General features: G+C 42.7%; 1 protein-coding gene across 1 annotated transcript in view; it reads left to right on the top strand.

Annotated features, from left to right (window-relative positions):
• Nucleotides 1-11,412: 11,412 nt before the first annotated feature.
• Nucleotides 11,413-20,231, top strand: part of LOC132395095 (general transcription factor II-I repeat domain-containing protein 2-like) — a gene marked incomplete at its 5' end in the record, with an annotated part of 11,329 nt that continues 2,510 nt past the window's right edge. The window contains one exon of the mRNA XM_059971401.1: nt 11,413-12,016. Within this exon, the coding sequence (XP_059827384.1) occupies nt 11,413-12,016 (604 nt within the window). The remainder of the gene's footprint in view (nt 12,017-20,231) is intronic.

Below are 20,231 nucleotides of genomic sequence, written 5' to 3'. Positions count from 1 at the left end.
AACATGAGCAATACGCCAATCCTCTGGCACCATCCCTGTTTCTAATGGCATTTGAAATATTTCTGTCAGAGCCCCTGCTATTTCTACACTAACCTCCCTCAAGGTCCTAGGGAATATCCTGTCAGGACTCAGAGATTTATCCACTTTTATATTCCTTAAAAGCTCCAGTACTTCCTCCTCTTTAATCATTATAGTTTCCATAACTTCCCTACTTGTTTCCCTTACCTTACACAATTCAATATCCTTCTCCTTAGTGAATACTGAAGAAAAGAAATTGTTCAAAATCTCCCCCATCTCTTTTGGCTCCACACATAGCTGTCCACTCTGATTCTCTAAGGAATCCCTTACTATCCTTTTGCTATTAATATAAATGTAGAAACCCTTTGGATTTATTTTTACCTTACTTGCCAAAGCAACCTCGTATCTTCCTTTTGCTTTTCTAATTTCTTTCTTAAGATTCTTTTTACATTCTTTATATTCCTCAAGCACCTCATTTACTCCATGCTGCCTATATTTATTGTAGATATCTCTCTTTTTCCGAACCAAGTTTCCAATATCCCTTGAAGACCATGGCTCTCTCAAACTTTTAACCTTTCCTTTCAACCTAACAGGAACATAAAAATTCTGTACCCTCAAAATTTCACCTTTAAATTACGTACCTCCATTTCTGTATTACATCCTTCCCATAAAACAAGTTGTCCCAATCCACTCCTTCTAAATCCTTTTGCATCTCCTCAAAGTTAGCCTCTCTCCAATCAAAAATCACAACCCTGGGTTCAGTCCTATCCTTCCCCATAATTATATTGAAACTAATGGTATTGTGATCACTGGACCCGAAGTGCTCCCCAACACTTACCTCCGTCACCTGACCTATCTCATTCCCTAACAGGAGATCCAACACTGCCCCTTCTCTAGCTGGTACCTCTATGTATTGCTGCAAAAAACTATCCTGCACACATTTTACAAACTCCAAACCATCCATCCCTTTTACAGTATGGGTTTACCAGTCGATGTGTGGAAATTTAAAATCTCCCACAATCACCACCATGTGCTTACTACAAATATCTGCTATCTCCTTACAAATTTGCTCCTCTAATTCTCACTCCCCATTAGGTGGTTTATAATACGCCCTTATAAGTGTTACTACACCTTTCCCATTCCTCAATTCCACCCAAATAGTCTCCCTAGACGAGCCGTCTAATCTATCCTGCCAGAGCACCGCTGTAATATTTTCTCTGACAAGCAATGCAACACCTCCCCCCCTTGTCCCTCCAATTCTATCATACCTGAAGCAAAGAAATCCAGGAATATTTAGTTGCCAATCACACCCCTCCTGCAACCATGTTTCACTAATAGCTACAACATCATATTTCCAGGTAACAATCCACGCTTTAAGCTCATCCACCTTTCTTACAATGCTCCTAGCATTAAAATAAATGCATTTAAGAAATTCTCCGCCTCTTACTCTCTGTTTATCATTAACAGTGCAAACAACTTTACTATCTTGTTTTTCTTCCTTCTCCCATACATCTGTTCCTGCACTCTGGCTCCCCTCCCCCTTGTATCTAGTTTAAATCCACTGGAGCTTCTCTAGCAAACCTACCTGCAAGAATATTTGTCCCCCTCCAGTTCAGATGTAAACCATCCCACCGGAATAGGCCCCACCTTGCCGGGAAAACTGCCTTAATTATCTATAAATCTGAAGCCCTCCCTCCTGCACCATGTCTTCAGCCACTTGTTGATCTGTGCTATCTTACTATTTCTAAACCCACCTGCACATGGCACTGGTAGCAATCCTGAGATTGCGATCCTGGGGGTCCTGTCCTTTAACTTGACGCCTAACTCCCTAAACTCACCTTTGAGGACCTCCTCACTCATCCTACCCATGTCATTGGTCCCTACATGGACCACGACATCTGGCTGCTCACCCTCCCTCTTGAGAATACTGAGAACTCGATCTGAGATATTGCGGACCCTGGCACCAGGGAGGCAACAAACCATCCGGGATCCTCAATCTCTTCCGCAGAACCTCTTATCTCTCTCCCTAACTATCGAATCCCCTATCACTACTGCTCTCCTCTTTTCCCTCTTTCCCTTCTGAGCTGAGGGTCCAGTCTCGGTGCCAGATATGCAACCACTGCAACTTGTCCCTGGTAGGTCATCCCCACCAACAGTATCCAAAATGGTATACTTATTACTGATGGGAACTGCCACAGGGGTGCTCTGCTCATTCTGTCTAATCCCCTTCCCTCTCCTGACAGTCACCCAGCTACCTGTCTCCTGACTCTTAGGGGTGACTATCTCCCTGTAACTCCTGTTTATTTCTGCCTCTGCCTCCCGAATGATCTGAAGTTCATCCAGCTCCAGCTCCCTAACACAGTTTGTCAAGATCTGCAGCTGGTTGCACCTTTTACAGGTGTAGTCATCAGTTACAATTGTGCTCGCCCTGACTTCCTACATACTGCAAACGGAGCAATCAACTGCCCTAACTGCTGCCTCCATACCTGCTCCTAAGGTAATTAAATTAATTAAAGGAGCTTACCCGGCCTTACCTCACTTGGAGTGAAGCTTGTCCTCAGCCTGTACTCGCCGAAGCCTCTCGAGCCGAAGCCTTCCTACTCTGTCTCCCTCTACTCCGTCAATGTAGCTTTTAGTTAATCAGCTGCTACAAGTTTCCCCTAGCATGAAAGTGAGTTTCAGAAAGATAAAGATTAAAGTTCAAAGTTCAAAGTAAATTTATTGTCAAAGTAAATATATGTCACCACCACATACAACCCTGAGATTCATTGTCTTGTGGGCATTATCCATCGATCCATAGAATAATAACCGTAACAGAATCAATGAAAGACTGTACCAACTTGTGTGTATATCCAAAGACACAAACTGTGTAACTATCAAAAAAGGGAAATAATAATAATAATAATATATAAATAAGCAATAAATATTGGAAACATGAAATGAAAAGCCCATGAAAGGGAGTCCATAGGTTACAGGAACATTTCAATGATGAGGCAAGTGAAGTTGAATGGAGTTATCCTTTCACTGAAATATTCCCTCAACCTATGGACTTAGATTAACTATATTTGTCAAATAGCATGCTTACTACTTACTAACCCAAACCCATATTATTATATTTTATAACTTCAAAACATTAAACAAATTTAAAGGAAACTAAGGAGTCTGAAACATGAGTCTAACTTCGAGCACAATTTCAAGTGAGGTGTGCAGGTATCACATTGCAGCGTGATGACATATGCAATTCACATAGCTTTACATATGAATTATTTAAATGAACAAGAATGCTTAATCAACATATGTATAAGATTACTCAAACATAAGGTCCAAATCAATACAGAATGCATCCCAACTGTATACATAGTATATTATATAATACGGCTACTATATACAGACATACACAGCGTAGTAAATTTTAAGTTGTCCCCTTCAGGCCTGAAGATTTAATTGCTGTGGAGGCTGTCTTGCTTTTGGGGGGGGGGAACATCTTTCCTGACACTGTTCCTCCTGGGGCTTTCTCCACATAGGACTCTGAGACTCTGAGACTGCACTCTCTGACAGCTTTGGATACCTTTCTTCTCCTGTTCCCTCTCCAGATCTACTTCAATCACTTTCTTTTCCCTTTTCACACTCCTTCTCTCTTTATCATACAATTCTTCATTGTTCATGTTCTTTCTGTCCATTTCTTCCCTCCTTTTGCATCTTCTAGTTTGCTTATCTTGATCTTGGGAAGGTCCATTTAGTCCATCTAGGGTATTCTCCTATTAATCCTATCTATCCCTTTACAACCCAATCTCTCCTCTTGGTTTCCTCAACATCATCTGACAAATCCTCAGCTTTCATCTCTCCATTGATTCCTTTCTTTTGACCTTCTATTCATCCAGATAGGCTCTGGTCTTCGCATCTACGTTTACAAGCATTTTGTCTCCCACTTGAAGTTCACCCAATAACTCAGAGTAGACTCAGATTCTTTATACCCACAAAAGCCGAATGCTTACAACGTCCCTGAAGCTCCCTGAACTCTCTTCCAACTTAAAACCAAGTCACAATTAGCACGTAACTGCCTGATTAACATATAAGAAGCTTTCTCAGATACGTTGCCTACAAAAACTGTTGTAATCAGACCACTGCTTTCATCACTTTCACACTTCCTCTGACCAGCATGGTCCTTCCTTGGTCCAATATGCTTTCCAACCAGAGGCATAGAGGTTGGCACCAAGATCTGTTTGCCCTCAGCTGGGGAACAGTTCACAGTGTACAGCATGGAGACAGTTTTGGCATCATCCAGTACCTATCTTAATTTGCTTTCAGATGGCTTCATTGCAGGGAATGTGGCATGCAAATAGCTGATGGATCTCCAATCAAGTTGTAGCTGTCTCACAATGCAAGTCCTCCTGTTTTTGGCACATACAAGCTCAATGTAACTTGTTGGTTGTTGCATTTCACTTTCATGAACATCATCCCTACAGGAGTTAACTTTTCTCCAGTATAAGTTCTTAGCTGGATTGAACTAATTGTTTTACCTACATGTTTAGCCAGACAGAAGCCCTTATCAGCTAAGAAGAATTCAGGTTCCTTTTGAAAGTTGGTTGTCTTCAAGTGGTCCTCTGCTCCAGCATGATATGGAAACCCAGATCCTCACCTGCAGACCCATCGCAGCCCTATCACATTGAGAACTGGGGTCCTGCAAAGTTTACAATAGACAGTAGGTGCAGGAGTAGGCCATTCGGTGCTTCAAGCCAGCACCGTCATTCACTGTGATCATGGCTGATCATCCACAATCAGTACCCCATTCCTGCCTTCTCCCCTTATCCCTTGACTACGCTATCTTTAAGAGCTCTACCTAACTCTCTCTTGAAAGCATCCAGAGAATTGGCCTCCACTGCCTTCTGAGGCAGAGCATTCCACAGATCCACAACTCTCTGGGTGAAAAAGTTTTTCCTCAACTCCGCTCTAAATGGCCTACCCCTTATTCTTATACTGTGGCCTCTGGTTCTGGACTCCCCCAACATCGGGAACATGTTTCCTGCCTCTAGCGTGTCTAATCCCTTAATAATCTTATATGTTTCAATCAGATCACCTTTCATCCTTCTAAATTCCAGTGTACACAAGCCCAGTTGCTCTAATCTTTCAACATATGACAGTCCTGCCATCCCAGGAATTAACCTCGTGAACCAATGCTGCACTCCCTCAATAGCAAGAACGTCCTTCCTCAAATTTGGAGACTGAAACTGCACACAAGACTCCAGGTGTAGTCTCACCAGGGCCCTGTAAAACTGCAGAAGGACCTCTTTGCTCCTATACTCAACTCCCCTTGTTATGAAGGCCAACATGCCATTAGCTTTCTTCACTGCCTGCTGTACCTGCATACTTACTTTCAGTGACTGATGAATAAGGACACCTAGATCTAGTTGTACTTACCCCTTTCCCAACTTGAAACCATTCAGACAGTAATCTGCCTTCTTGTTCTTGCCACCAAAGTGGATAACCTCACATTTATCCATATTGAACTGCTTCTGCCATGCATCTGTCCACTCACCTAAACAGTCCAAGTCACCCTGCAATCTCATAACATCCTCCTCATATTTCACATTGCCACCCAGCTTTGTGTCATCAGCAAATTTGCTAATGTTACTTTTAATCCCTTCATCTAAACCATTAATATATATTGTAAACAGCTGCGGTCCCAGCTCCGAGCCTTGCGGTACCCCACTAGTCACTGCATGCCATTCTGTAAAGGACCTGTTAATCCCTACTCTTTATTTTCTGTCTGCCAACCAATTTTCTATCCATGTAAGTACCCTACCCCCAATTCTATGTGCTCTAATTTTGCCCACTACTCTCCTATGTGGGACCTTATCAAAGGCTTTCTGAAAGTCCAGGTACACTACATTCACTGGCTCTCCCTTGTCCATTTTCCTAGTTACATCCTCAAAAAATTCCAGAAGATTAGTCAAGCATGATTTCCCCTTCGTAAATCCATGCTGACTCGGACTGATCCTGTCGCTGCTATCCAAATGTGCCGCTATTTCATCTTTTATAATTGACTCCAGCATCTTCCCCACCACTGATGTCAGGCTAACTGGTCTATAATTCCCTGCTTTCTCTCTCCCTCCTTCCTTAAAAAGTGGGATAACATTAGCTACCCTCCAATCCTCAGGAACTGATCCTGAATCTATAGAACATTGGAAAATGATTACTAATGCATCCACGATTTCTAGAGCCACCTCTTTAAGCACCCTGGGATGCAGACCATCAGGCCCTGAGGATTTATCAACCTTCAGTCCCATCAGTCTACCCAACACCATTTTCTGCCTAATGTGAATTTCCTTCAGTTTCTCCATTACCCTAGGTCCTCTGGCCACTATTACATCTAGGAGATTGTTTGTGTCTTCTCTAATGAAGTCAGATCCAAAGTACCTCTTTAACTCTTCTGCCATTTCCTTGTTCCCCATAATAAATTCACCAGTTTCTGTCTTCAAGAGCCCAACTTTGGTCTTAACCCTATTTTTTTCCTCTTCACATACCTAAAGAAGCTTTTACTATCCTCCTTTATATCCTTGGCTAGCTTACCTTCATACCTCATCTTTTCTCCCAGTATTGACTTTTTAGTTATCTTCTGTTGCTCTTTAAATGTTTCCCAATCCTCTGGCTTCCCGCTCATCTTTGCTATGTTATACTTCTCTTTTATTTTTAAACTGTCCTTGACTTTCCTTGTTAGCCACAGTCGCCCTCTACTCCCCTAGAATCTTTCTTCCTCTTTGGAATAAACTGATCCTGCACCTTCTGCATTATTCCCAGAAATACCTGCCATTGTTGTTCCACTATCATCTCTGCTAGGGTATCTTTCCTGTTAACTTTGGCCAGCTCCTCCCTCATGGCTCCATAGCTCCCTTTGTTCAACTGTAATACTGACACTTTCGATTTTCCCTTCTCCCTCTCAAATTGTAAATTAAAACTTATCATATTATGGTCACTAACTCCTAATGGCTTCTTTACCTTGAGTTCCCTTATCAAATCCGGTTCATTACACAACACTAGATCCAGAATTGCCTTCTCCCTGGTAGGCTCCAGTACAAGCTGCTCTAAGAATCCATCTCAGAGGCACTCCACAAACCCTTTCTTGGGGTCCAGTACCAACCCGAGTTGTGCTATTGCACAGTTCTCTTTATTAATCTTGCATTCTCCAAACTTTCCCTTTACCTCCAAGAAGTTTCCCATCTTCCTGAAGGACATTCTGAAACTGAAGAGGGTTCAAAGGATGTTCACAAAAATAATTCTAGGATTAAATAGCTTGTCATATGAAAAGTGTTTGATAGCTCTGGGCCTGCTTTCACTCAAATTCAGGAGAATGAGGGGTGACCTCATTGAAACCTAGCGAATGGTGAAAGGCCCTGATAGAGTGGATGTGGAGAGGATGACTCCTATGGTGGGTGAGTCTAAGACCAGAGGACACAACCTCAGAATAGAGGAACAATCTTTTAGAACAGAGATGAGGAGGGATTTCTTTAGCCAGAGAGTGGTGAATCTTTGGAATTCTTTGCCACAGGCAGCTGTGGAGGCCAAGTCCTTATTAGGGCAGAGATTGATATATTCTTGATTGATCAGGGCATCATGAAGGGATATGGGGGGGGGGGGGGAGGCAGGAGATTGGGTCTCAGAGGGAAAATGGATCAGCCATGATGAAATGGCAGAGCAGACTCGATGGGGCAAATGGTGTAATTTTGCTCTGATATCTTATGGTCTTTGTTCCTCTACCTGAGGCATCCTCCCACTGATCAAAGTTTGTGTTTCTGCATTGGACAACTGCTCCTAACCCAAGCACCTGAGACTACTTTGGAGCAACTTCTCCCAGACCTATTAAAGTTGTGCCCACCCACCTCCCGAGGCACTGCCCTTCCAGAGCTACACCGAGGGGCACTTCCTGCTCCAGGACCACAATATGCAGCTCCTAGTTCACTTATTGAAGGATCATCAATTTATTCACCATATACACACATTTACATGTGTGAGGAGGTTGCTTTGGTGTGTTGGCATGACGTGCAACAAAAAAACAACTTTCAACAATTATAAAGAATTATATGAAAAATAGGGTTGTAGTTTAAAGTGCAGATATGGAATAAGTGTGCATAAATACATACAACCCAGCATGTATTTACATTGTAAACAACATTATAAGAAGTGGTTTAAAGAGCAGTGACTGAGGTAATAGATCAAGGGAGGTGGAGGGGTGGTCCAACTAAAAGGATTGATCAGATTAACTACCTGAGGGAAGAAACTTGTAAGATGGTCTGGAGTTTGTTTTCATAGCCCTACAGTGCTATCCAGAATGGAGCTTTTGGAAAAGGCTGTTTGCAAGGTGGGTAGTGTCTGCAATGATTTTTCCTGCCTGCTTCTTTGTCCTGGACATGTAAGAGTCCTCCAGTGATGGCAGACATTCATCAATGACTTTGTCTGCTGACCTGACAGTTTGCTGTAGTTTTCGCCTATTGTGAGAGAATGCTGCATCAAACCATCAGTAACGTCTGGTGTGAGGAAGCTCTCTATGATGGGCAGTGTAGAATTGTACCAGTTCTTGATCAAATCAAGCAATACATCGTGGGAGCGTCTTCACCTGAAAGGATGCAGCAGCACAAGGCCATCATTATCACCATCTCCTGTGCAATTGGGAATGAGAAGTAAGTGTGTAAACCCATAATAACAAAAATTAATCAACTAAAAAACATCCATTTTTTTTTATTGCAAACTGCTTGGAAAATAAGCATACCTTGCTCCAGATCCAAGGGTCTGCAGTGAGTTCATGCTCTGACCATAGAATGCAGAACTGTATAGCCTAAGAACATGCCCTTTAGCCCATCGTGGCTGTGTTGACTAAGTGGGTTGGTTCATAGATCATAAGACACAGCAGCAGAATTAGGCTATTTACCCCCCATCAATTCTGCTCCACCATGTAATCATGGCTGATTTATCTTCCCTCTCAACCCCATTCTCCTGCCTTCTCCTCATAACCTTTGATGGCCTTACCAACCAAGAACCTTTTAACCGCTGCTTTAAACGTACCCAATGATCTTGCCTCCCAGCCATCTGTGGCAATGAATTCCACAGTTTCACTGCCATTTAGCTGAAAAGATTCTTCTGCATCTCTGTTCTAAAGGGACATTCTTGTATTCTGAGGCTTTTCCATCTAGACCTAGACTCCCTCCACTATTGGAAACATCCACTTCATGTCCAGTCTAACTAACCCTTTAATTATTTGATAATTTTCAATGAGAACCACCCCACCCCCCAGCATCCTTCTAAACTCCAGCGAGTACAGGGTCAGAGCCATCAAAAGCATCACATATATTAATCCTTTCATTCCCAGGGTCTTTCTTGTGAGCCTCCTCTGGACTATATCCATAGATTGGCCACTAGGTCAGAAGGATTAAAGAATGGGAACTATTTCTGGAATGTGAGACAATCTTACTGAAACGTACAAAGTTCTTTTAAGAGGGTGAATGCTAGGTGTATAGAACTCAAGTCAAAATCTCAAGTGAGTGAGTCAGCCAGTTAGGAATGACATGTGGAAAAATTTCCTCACTCTGTGGGTCAAAAAAAGAAACACGTTATCTGCAACATACTCAACAATTCACTAGTAAGTGTGGACTCCGTGTCAAAAGAGCGGCCAATCTTCATCCAGGGTGCATGAGCTTTGAAACTATAGTTTAACATGCAAAATGTTAAATTGGAGGAATGATCAGGTGTTTTTGAAAGATGGAAAAATTCCGAAGGTTATGCCTGAGTTGTAGAATATAAACTCTCAAGTAATCATTTATGATACCTTCCTAAGTATCTCTGGACTGGATTTCTTTGGAAAGGCTGTATCTATTCAGCAACATGGCTCACAATGTGATTGTGTGGATATTGAATAAAGTGTTTACACAGACACAGTTGTACCTCTCTGGCTATAAGACACAAATCAGCTTTAGATTCCCCACAGAGCCTATCACCTTCTCGTTTGTACTCCTTCCTTCCCCCTCCCCCCACCCCACCCCAGCCTTCTGGTTTCTTTCTCCTATCTTTCCTGTCCTGATGAAAGGGTCTCAGCCTGAAACGTCGACTGTTTATTCCTCTCCATAGATGCTGCCTGACCCATTGAGCTCCTCCAGCATTTTGTGTGTTACTCTAGAGCAGGCATGGGCAAACTACAGCCCGCGGGCCATATGCGGCCCGTTAAGCTTTTTAATCCGGCCCGCAGAACTTGATGAAATTATATTAATAAACCTTGTTAACGTTTTTTCCCCGCAATTCTGGTGTTTTCCCAATAGATGACGCACTCTATATACATTGATCTTTGTTGAGGTGCAGCGTATTACTCCACATTTGCGCTTTACTCTGTGACCTTGTGGTGACCCATTTCCTGGCACATCCGAACCGGCTCACAATTAGCCAGCGTTCCGGCTAAGGGAGATAGCGTGTGGGGATTTGTGAGCACAGAGCTTTGGAGCCTTTGCGCCACGGGGGGCAGGTTGAGGGAGGCTTAAAAGTGAGGCTGGGGATTTTGAATAAAATTTTTTCCTTCGACTGCAGTTACCGACTCCGTGTCATAATTTTAGCGCTGCGTGTAGCACACCGCTACAACCTCTCACCCCTTCTGTAAAGATGAGTGGAGCTAAGAAAAGAAAAGTGGATAGAGAATGTCGGGTGTTTAATAAGGAGTGGACAACTAAATATCTTTTTACCGAACACCGATCAACTGCTGTATGCCTGATATGCCAAGAGACTGTGGCGGTTTTTAAAGAATATAATATCAGCCGTCACTTTGCCACAAAACATGCCAACTATGCTAGCGACCAGTCAACGAAAGAACGGGAAGCTAATGCTCAGAGGTTGGCAGCTAATTTACAGGCTCAACAAAATTTTTTTCACCGTCAAACTGCCATTCATGAGTCAAGTACCATGGCGAGTTTTATGCTGTCATTCGAATTAGCAAAGGCCAGCAAGCCTCTGTCTGAAGGAGAGTTTTTAAAAGAATGTATGGTGGGGACAGCAGGTGTATTGTGTCCGGAGAGCAAAGGCAAATTTGAAAAAATCAGTTTATCACGCAGGACAGTGACTCGCCGTGTGGAACTGATAGATGAAGATATAACCAACGACTTAAATAAAAAGGCAGAGTCGTTCACGTTATATTCATTAGCACTGGATGAAAGCAACGATGTAACAGACACTGCTCAGCTCCTCATTTTTATCTGAGGAATTAACAATACTTTTGAAATAACGGAGGAGTTTTTGACAATGGAGTCTCTGAAAGGAAAAACATGGGGAGAGGACTTGTATGACTGGGTGTCTGCTGTCATCGAAAATATGAAGCTCCCTTGGAGTAAACTTATCAACGTCACCACAGATGGATCTCCTAATTTGACGGGGAAAAATGTCGGCCTGCTGAGGAGAATACAGAATAAAGTGATAGATGAAAATCCTGACCAGGATGTTATTTTCCTTCACTGCATCATCCACCAGGAATCTCTATGTAAATCGGTATTACAGCTGAATCATGTTGTGAATCCTGTCGTAAAACTTGTCAACTTTATACGTGCAAGGGGACTTCGGCACCGTCAGTTCATCACGTTCCTGGAGGAAACTGATGCAGATCACCAGGACCTACTTTATCACTCCCGTGTCCGCTGGTTAAGTTTGGGCAAAGTGTTTCAACGAGTATGGGAGCTCAAAGAGGAGATCGGTGCATTTTTGGAGTTACTGAGGAAGGCCGGCGAATTTCCTGAGCTGAGCAACAAGAGCTGGCTTTGTGATTTTGCGTTTGCTGTGGATATATTTTCACACATGAATGAACTGAACATGAAGCTACAGGGGAAGGATCAGTTTGTGCATGACATGTACAGAAACGTGAAAGCCTTTAAATCCAAGCTGGCTTTTTTCTCCAGGCAAATTTTGAATAAGTTATTCACTCATTTTCCCACGCTAGCCACACTGGAAGAGGCCGGCGCAAATGTGAAAAAATACAGTGAGTCACTGGATGCGCTGCACAGAGAATTCTGCCGTTGCTTTTCTGATTTTGAAAAAATTGACAAGTCACTTCAGTTGGTGGCCTGTCCCCTGTCACAAGATCCTGAAACAGCACCAGAGGAGCTACAGCTGGAACTGATCAACCTTCAGTCTGACCCCGTCTTAAAAGAGAAGTTCAACTCTCTTAAACTGAATGGCTTTTATGCTTCACTTGGTAAAGACATGTTTCCAAACCTCCGGAGGACGGCACAGAAGATGCTGGCGTTGTTCGGCTCGACCTATTTGTGTGAACAGGCGTTCAGCGTCATGAACATCAACAAAGCCAGCCACAGATCCAAGTTAACTGACCAACACCTCAGATCCATCCTGAGAATCACCACAACAAAACTAAATCCAGACTTTGATGTGCTGGTTAAAAAGGGAGACCAACAACACTGTTCCCACTGAAATTAAAAATAAGTTTCTTCGTTGTGTTATGTAAAAAATGCATTTGAAAATATTTTTTTCAATAAGCCTTACATGTTACATGTAATTTCTGTTAAGTGATGGACATGAGTAGTGCGCAGGTGCTCGTACGTTCTCAAAATAAAAAATGCGCTCCAGATCAAATAACGCGCTCCACATACTGGCGCGCTGTCACCGTTCTGTCCTTGTGCTGGTCGTTGTTGAGTTTAGGCACAGGGGACAATTGAATAAGAAGGAGCAGGACAAGTAGACCTGCATCTCCTTCCGTTTTTGAAATAAAGACAGTCAGGAGGAGAATGATGATGATAATATCTTGAAGGATAACAGAATTTTCAGTGCTTTAAAATAATAACTGTTACTATTAAAAAAGCTGTATTTTATTCATTTAATTTTCAGTGTTTTAAAAGTCATTTCAATAAATAGCTAAATACCATGGGACTTCAAAGACAGATATTTTGTTGTAATGCATTTGTTCATTTTCAATTGAAATTAAAGCACACATTTTCTACATATCCCATGATATTTTATTTTCTCTTATGAGGTGTATTACCAAAACACTCCGTCCATCTGCTCCTGGTCCGGCCCCCCTGTTAAATTTTAGAACCCTTTGTGGCCCTCAAGTCAAAAAGTTTGCCCACCCCTGCTCTAGATTTTCAGTATCTGTCAAATCACTTGTGTTTTTGACAGCATGTCTAACTGTGGATACTAAAGATGTGCTTTGGAGGTGCCTAGTAAGCAGGGTTGAGAGACTGGAAGATGCCTTCCATAAGACCGTAAGACATAGGAGCAGAATTAGGCCATTTGGCCCATCAAGTGCTCTGCCACTCAATCATGGCTGATCCTTTTTTGTCTCCTCCTCAACACCCAATTCCCAGCCTTGTCCTCGTAACCTTTGATGCCGTGTCCAATCAAGAACCTATCAATCTCTGCCTTAAATACACCCAACAACCTGGCCTCCACAGCTGCACATGATTACAAATTCCACAAATTCACCAATCTCTGGTAAAAGAAATCTCTGTTTTGAATGGAGGCCCCTCTAACCTGAGGCTGTGCCCTCTTGTCCTAGACTCTAACACCAAGGAAAACATTCTTTCTACATCTACTCTGTCTGGGCCATTCAACATTCGAAAGGTTTCAATGAGATCCCTCCTCACCAGTCTATATTTCAGCGAGTACAGACCCAGAGCTATCAAATGTTCTTCGTATGATAACCCTTTCACTCCCAGAATCATCCTTGTAAACCTCCTCTGAACCCTCTCCAATGCCAAAACATCTCTTCTAAGATGAGGAGCCCAAAATTGTTCACAATACTCAAGGTGAAGCCTCACCAGTGCCTTATAAAGCCTCAGCATCGCATCCCTGTCCTTGTATTCTAGACCTCTTGAAATGAATGCTAACATTGCATTTGCCTTCCTCACCACCAACTCAACCTGCAAGTTAACCTTCTGGGTGTTCTGCACAAGGACTCACAAGTCCCTCTGCATCTCAGATTCCTGTATTTTCTCCCCATTTAGAAAATAGCACACATATATATATCTATCTATTACCAAAGTGCATGACCATGCATTTTCCAACATATTTTCATTTGCCACTCTCTTGCCCATTCTCCCTATCTGTTTAAGTCCTTCTGCATCCTACCTGTTTCCTCAACACTACCTGCCCCTCCACCAATCTTCATATCATCTGCAAACTTGGCAACAAAGCCATCTATATCATCATCTAATTCATTTATATATAGTATAAAAAGAAGTGGTCCCAACACCAACCTCTGCGGATTGCCACTAGTCACTGGCAGCCAAGCAGAAAAGGATCCTTTTATTCCCACTCACTGCCTCCTACCAATCAGCCAATGCTCTAACCATCTTAGTAACATTACTGTAATACCATGGGCTCTTAACTTGGTAAGCAGCCTCATGTGTGGCACCTTGTCAAAGGTCTTCTGAAGGTCCAACATTCACTACATCCCCTTTATCTATCCTACTTGTAATCCACTCAAAGAATTCCAACAGGTTCATTAGGGTTAGGAACCATGGAAACCATGCTGACTTTGTTCTATCTTGTCCTGTGTCACCAATTACTCCATAACCTCATCCTTAACAATTGACTCTTAACATCTTCCCAACCACTGAGGTCAGGCAAACTGGTTTATAATTTCCTTTCCACTGATTTCCTCTTAAAGAGTGGAGTGACATTTGCAATTTTCCAGTCCTCTGGCACCAATGATTTTTGAAAGATAATTTCTAATGCTGCCACAATCTCTAACAATACCTCTTTCAGAACCTTGGGGTGCATTTTCTCCCTTGCAATAGTAACTGCACCCACTTCTCTTCCTTCACACTCTACAACATCTGGCACACTGCTAGTGTCTTCCACAGTGAAGACTGATGCAAAATACTGATTTAGTTCATCTTCCATCTCCTTGTCCCCCATTATTACTTCTCCTGCCTCATTTTCTAGTGGTCTTATATCCATTCTCATCTCTTTTATTTTTTACATACTTGAAAAAGCTTTTATTATCCACTGTGATATTGTTTGCTAGCTTGCTTTCATATCTCATCTTTTCCCTTCTAATGACTTTTAGTTGCTCTCTGTAGGTTTTTAAAAACTTCCCAATCCTATGCCTTCCCACTAATGTTTGCTTTTTTTTGTATGCCCTTCCTTTGTTTTTGCATTAGCTTTGACTTCCCTTGTCAGCCACGGTTTTACTATTTTGCCATTTGAGTATTTCTTCATTTTTGGAATTCATACATCCTGCACCTTCCTCATTTTTCCCAGAAACACACACTATTTCTGTTCTGCTGACATCCTTGTCTGCAGCTCCTTCCAGTTTACTTTGGCCAACTCCTCTCTCATACCACTGTAATTCCCTTTACTCCACTGAAATACTGCTACATCAGACTTTACTTACTCACTATCAAATTTCAAGTTGAAGTCAATCATATTGTGATCACTGGTTCCCTAATCACCTCTGGCTCATTACATAACATCTAATCCAGTATAGCTGATCCCCTAATAGTCTCAATGACAAACTGCTCTAAAAAGCTATCTCTTAGGCATTCAACTCACTCTCTTGAGATCCATTACAAACCTGATTTTCTCAATCGACCTCCATGTTAAAATCTCCTATGATTATTGTAACCTTTCCTTTTTGACACACCTTTTCTATTTCCTGTTGTAATCTATGGTCCACCTCCCAGCAACTATTGGGAGGCCTGTATATAACTGCCAGCAGGGTCCTTTTACCCTTGTAGTTTCTTAACTCAACCCACAAGGATTCATCATCTTCCAATCCAATGTCACACCTTTCTATTGATTTGATGCCATTCTTTACCAGTAGAGCCATGCCACCCCCTCTGCCTACCTTCTTTTCCTTCAATACAATGTGTAACCTTGGACATTCAGCTCCCAACTACAATCATTGTTCAGCCATGATTCAGTGACAGCCACAACATCATACCTGGCAATCTGTAATAGTGCAACAAGATCATCCACCTTCTTTCTTACACTCTATGCATTGAGATTCAACACCTTGAGTACTGTATTTGCTACCCTTCTTGATTTTGCATCCCTATTGTACTGATACTCACCCTGTTGGCTGCGACTAAGTCCCATCACCTACCTGCCCTTCCTGACAGTCTGACTGCACACTATCTTTACTTTTTTACCATCCATCCTACCCTGAGTCCCAGCACTCCAGTTCCTATCCCCCTGCCAAATTAGTTTAAACCCTCCCCAACAGCTCTAACAAACCTGCTTGCGAGAATATTTGTTCCCTTTGGGTTCAGGTGCAACCTGTCACTTTTGAACAGGTCACACCTTCCCCCAGAAGAGATTCCATGATCCAAGAATCTGAAGCCCTGCCCCTGCACCAGCTTCTCAGCCATGCATTTATCTCCGAAATCATCCTGTTTCTACCCTCACTGGTGCGTGGCACAGGCAGCGATCCAGAAATTACCACCCGGGAGGTCCTGCTTCTTAGCTTTCTGCCTAGCTCTCTAAACTCTCTTTTCAGGACCTCAGTGCTTTTCCTTCTTATGTCATTGGTACCAATATGTACCAAGACATCTGACTCCCAATGCTAACTTTTAGCTGTTACTATTTCAAATTTTACAAGTTCAAAGCAAATTTATTATACATATAGTGTATATACCACCTTGAGATCCATTTTCTTGCAGGCATTTACAGGCAAAATATTGAAATACAATAGAATCTACAAAAAGAAGCACAGATCAGAAAGACTGACAAACAACTAATGTGCAAAAGAAGACAAACTGTGCAAATAAAAGAAATAATATTGGTAACTTGAGTTGTAAAGGAGTCCTTGAGTGAGTTGGTAGGTCGTAGAATCAGTTTGGAGTTGTGGCCAGTGAAGTTATCTATTGAGAATGAGTTGAGCAAACACGAATTTTTCCAACTGTGGGAGTTGTGTTTGATTAGCCTGCGCAACGAGACCTTTGACAGCTACAGACTGATTTGTTATTTGTCGGATTCATGCCAGGACCATCGTATCAATATTATCTAAGGCTTAATTAGATGTGTGAGCATTTTTTCTGACATGCAGCCCAACATTCTGATTAGTTGATTTGTTAATTGGTTTCTCAATTTTCAGAAGTCTCTTCCATTAGCTTTATGGGAAAATATCAGTGATGTCTTAAGAGTTACATTATGTTTGATCTAATCATTCTTCGCCCTCAGACTTCTTGTACTTGTTTACTTGTTTTATATCCGAGCACCTTTGACGTTGAAACTTATTGTCCAGCCCTGATCACCCTTCAGCAATTGGTACTGGGCTGTCCTTTGGAACTGTGGCAGTCGTTGGGTGAAAGTAGGGAGCTCCAGGTATGACAAAGGACTGGCTATTTGCCTCCAGATCAGTATGGCCTGTGACGAGCAGTGGGAACCTTTTTATATAGGCTTCTGCCGCCTTCCTTTCCGGTCCTGATGAATTTTATTTTATTCCTCTCCACGGATGCTGCCTGATTGGCTGTACTTTGTGCGTTTGTTGCTCAAGATTTTCATCATTCTCAGAATCACTTGTGTCTACCCCCTGCACCTACTGCCCTCATCATTCTAAGTACACGACGTCGTCGCTTTGCGAAACATTCCCAGACATAAAAAATTCAGTACATTTTGCGTGCGGCAACCCCTACAGGTATGGTGCACCCAGGTGGAGGGTTTAGAGTTGTGGATGGGATGCCGGTCAGGGGGACTGCATCAGTGGCTGGCTGGTGTCAAGGTTTATGAGAGTGTCTGGTGATGTAGCAAGCAAGTAGACATAATTCCACCATGTTTCTGACATGTTTTGTAGATAGTGGAGAGGTCTTAGGTCAACAGGTCTTAGGTCAACAGGTCTTAGGTCAACAGCTGTCTGCTGCTCGATGCCCAGTGTCTGACATGTCTGTGATATTTATGAGACTGATTCAGCTGAATTTATTGATTTTTATTTATTTAGAGACACTGTACATTAACAGACCCTTCTGGCCAGTGACGTCCAATTCCACCCATGTGACCAATTAACCTACTAACTCATACATCTTTGGAAACTGGACCACATGGAGGAAACTCACACGGCCATGAGGAGAAAGTACAGACTCCACACAGAGAGATGCAGAGCCGCCGACAGCTACAGACTGGGTCACAGTCGTTGTAACAGTGTAGCGCAAAATGGCACATCACTATGATGCCCCAAGCCAAACTTGAACCATCCATGACCATGCTTTCTGATAATGGGGATGGTAACGTCACTGAATGAGAGGTGACCTGATAGAAGTGTACAAGATGATAAGAGGCATAGTCAAGTGGATAGCCAGAGGCTTTTTTCTGAAGTAGAGGGGGCATAATTTTAAGGTGATTGAACTATATAGTAGGTAAGTTTTTTACATTGAGTGGTGGGTGCATGGAACACTCTGCTAGGGGTGGTGATAGAGGCAGATATATTAAGGCTTTTAAGAAACTCTTAGACAGGCTCAAGGACGATAGCAAAAATTGGAGGGTTATGTAGGAGGGAAGGGTTAGATTGATTTGAAGCAGGTTAAAAGGTCAGCACAACATCATGAGACGAAGGGACTGTACTGCGCTGTAGTGTTCTATGTACGGGCACCATCGTAGTCTAGCAATTTGTGTGACACCTCTGCAGCTCGGGACGTTCCGGAGTGTGGAGTTCAATTCCAATGCCGTTCTGTAAGGAGCCTCTGTCCACCCTCACCATGGAACGTGTGGGTTTTTGAGTCTTTTGGTGACATACCAGTTCTCCTCAAACTCCTAATGAAGTATTGCCACTGTTGTGGCTCCTTTGTAATTGCATCAACATGCTGGCCCCTTGATAGGTCTCCAGAGACCTGTCTCACTATCTGCCCTTTACACCATCAGACCTAATGCAGGATGTCGATCTGAAACACTGAGTTCATTCAGCAACTTCTTTTTCCTTTCTCTCTAGCAAATTTGCTCTGTGGAAAACAAGTTCCGCTTCACTTGAATAACGTGACTGCTGAAACCTCTCATCCATGGAGCCACTCTAGTCAGTCTTCCCTGCACCCTTTCTGGGACCCTCATGTTCTTCCAGCAGTGATGTCATAAGAAATGGAACCATTACTTCGGTTGTGGCCTGATCAGCGTCTGCAGTATGAAAATAAGAATCATTGCTTTTCACCGAGAAGCAGGATCTTTGACCAATGTGTCCAATGCTGTCCACCAACTGCCTTTCTCCTACTCAACCCTAAGCTCCCCGTTCACCAGAAAAAAATCAAAACAACTGCAGAAAATGGGAACCTGAATTGAAAGCAGAAAATGCTGCAATAATACAGGGTACTGGTGAAGCCACACCTGGAGTACATGCAGTTCTGGTCTCCTTACTTGAGGAAAGATACACCGCCTTTGGAGGCGTTGTAGAGGAGGTTCACCCAGTTGATTCCAGAGATGAGTGGGTTCGCCTATCAGGAGAGATTAAGTTGCCTGGGACTATACTCACTAGAATTCAGAAGAATGAGAGGGGATCTTATAGAAGCATATAAAATTATGACAGGGAGAGAGAAGCTAGAGGCAGGAAAGTTGTTTCCACTGGTGAGTGATTCTAGAACTAGAGGACATAGCCTCTGGATTCAGGGGAATGGTTTTAGAATGGAAATGAGGAGAAACTGCTTTTCCCAGAGAGTAGTGAATCCGTGGAATTCTCTGCCCAATTAAGCAGTGGAGGCTACCCCATTAAACATATTTAAAACACAGGACTGGGGAGAAAAAGCAGCGGAGGATCAGATCTCCCTCCCCTCCCCCCCACCTTTCAAATCTACTCCTCAGCTTTTTTTCTCCAGTGCTGCCTAAGGGTCTATGCCTGAAAAGTCAAACTGTGCTTTTTTTTCCCCATAGATGCTGCCTGGCCTGCTGAGTTCCTTCAGCATTTTCTGTGTGTTGTTCGGATTTCCAGCATCTGCAGATTTTCTCTTGTTTGTCCTTTATGGGAAAGTCTAGAATGATTACAAGAAAGGGGGCTTGTCATTTGAAAACGGGTTGTTTTCTCTCAGAAAAGGTGATGTCCGGATGGTAGTGAATTTAATGAATTCTCTGCGCTTGAAATCTGTGGAGGTGAGATCAGTGGATTTAATTAAAAGGTGGTAGCTATTTCTTTTGAAAGATCGGGAACCGAAGGCCGTGGAAATGGCACGGGAGATGAGACCAGGCCTCTGGTAGATAAACGACGATGTCGTTTTATGGCGGGATAGCTGAGAGGTAACTGGTAAGCGACTCCTGCCCCT

The sequence above is a fragment of the Hypanus sabinus genome, chromosome 6 (genome assembly GCF_030144855.1).
Source record: "Hypanus sabinus isolate sHypSab1 chromosome 6, sHypSab1.hap1, whole genome shotgun sequence".
NCBI lineage: Eukaryota > Metazoa > Chordata > Chondrichthyes > Myliobatiformes > Dasyatidae > Hypanus > Hypanus sabinus.
The sequence above is the reverse complement of the archived record's forward strand: the minus strand, read 5'-3'. Positions and strand labels throughout refer to the sequence as shown.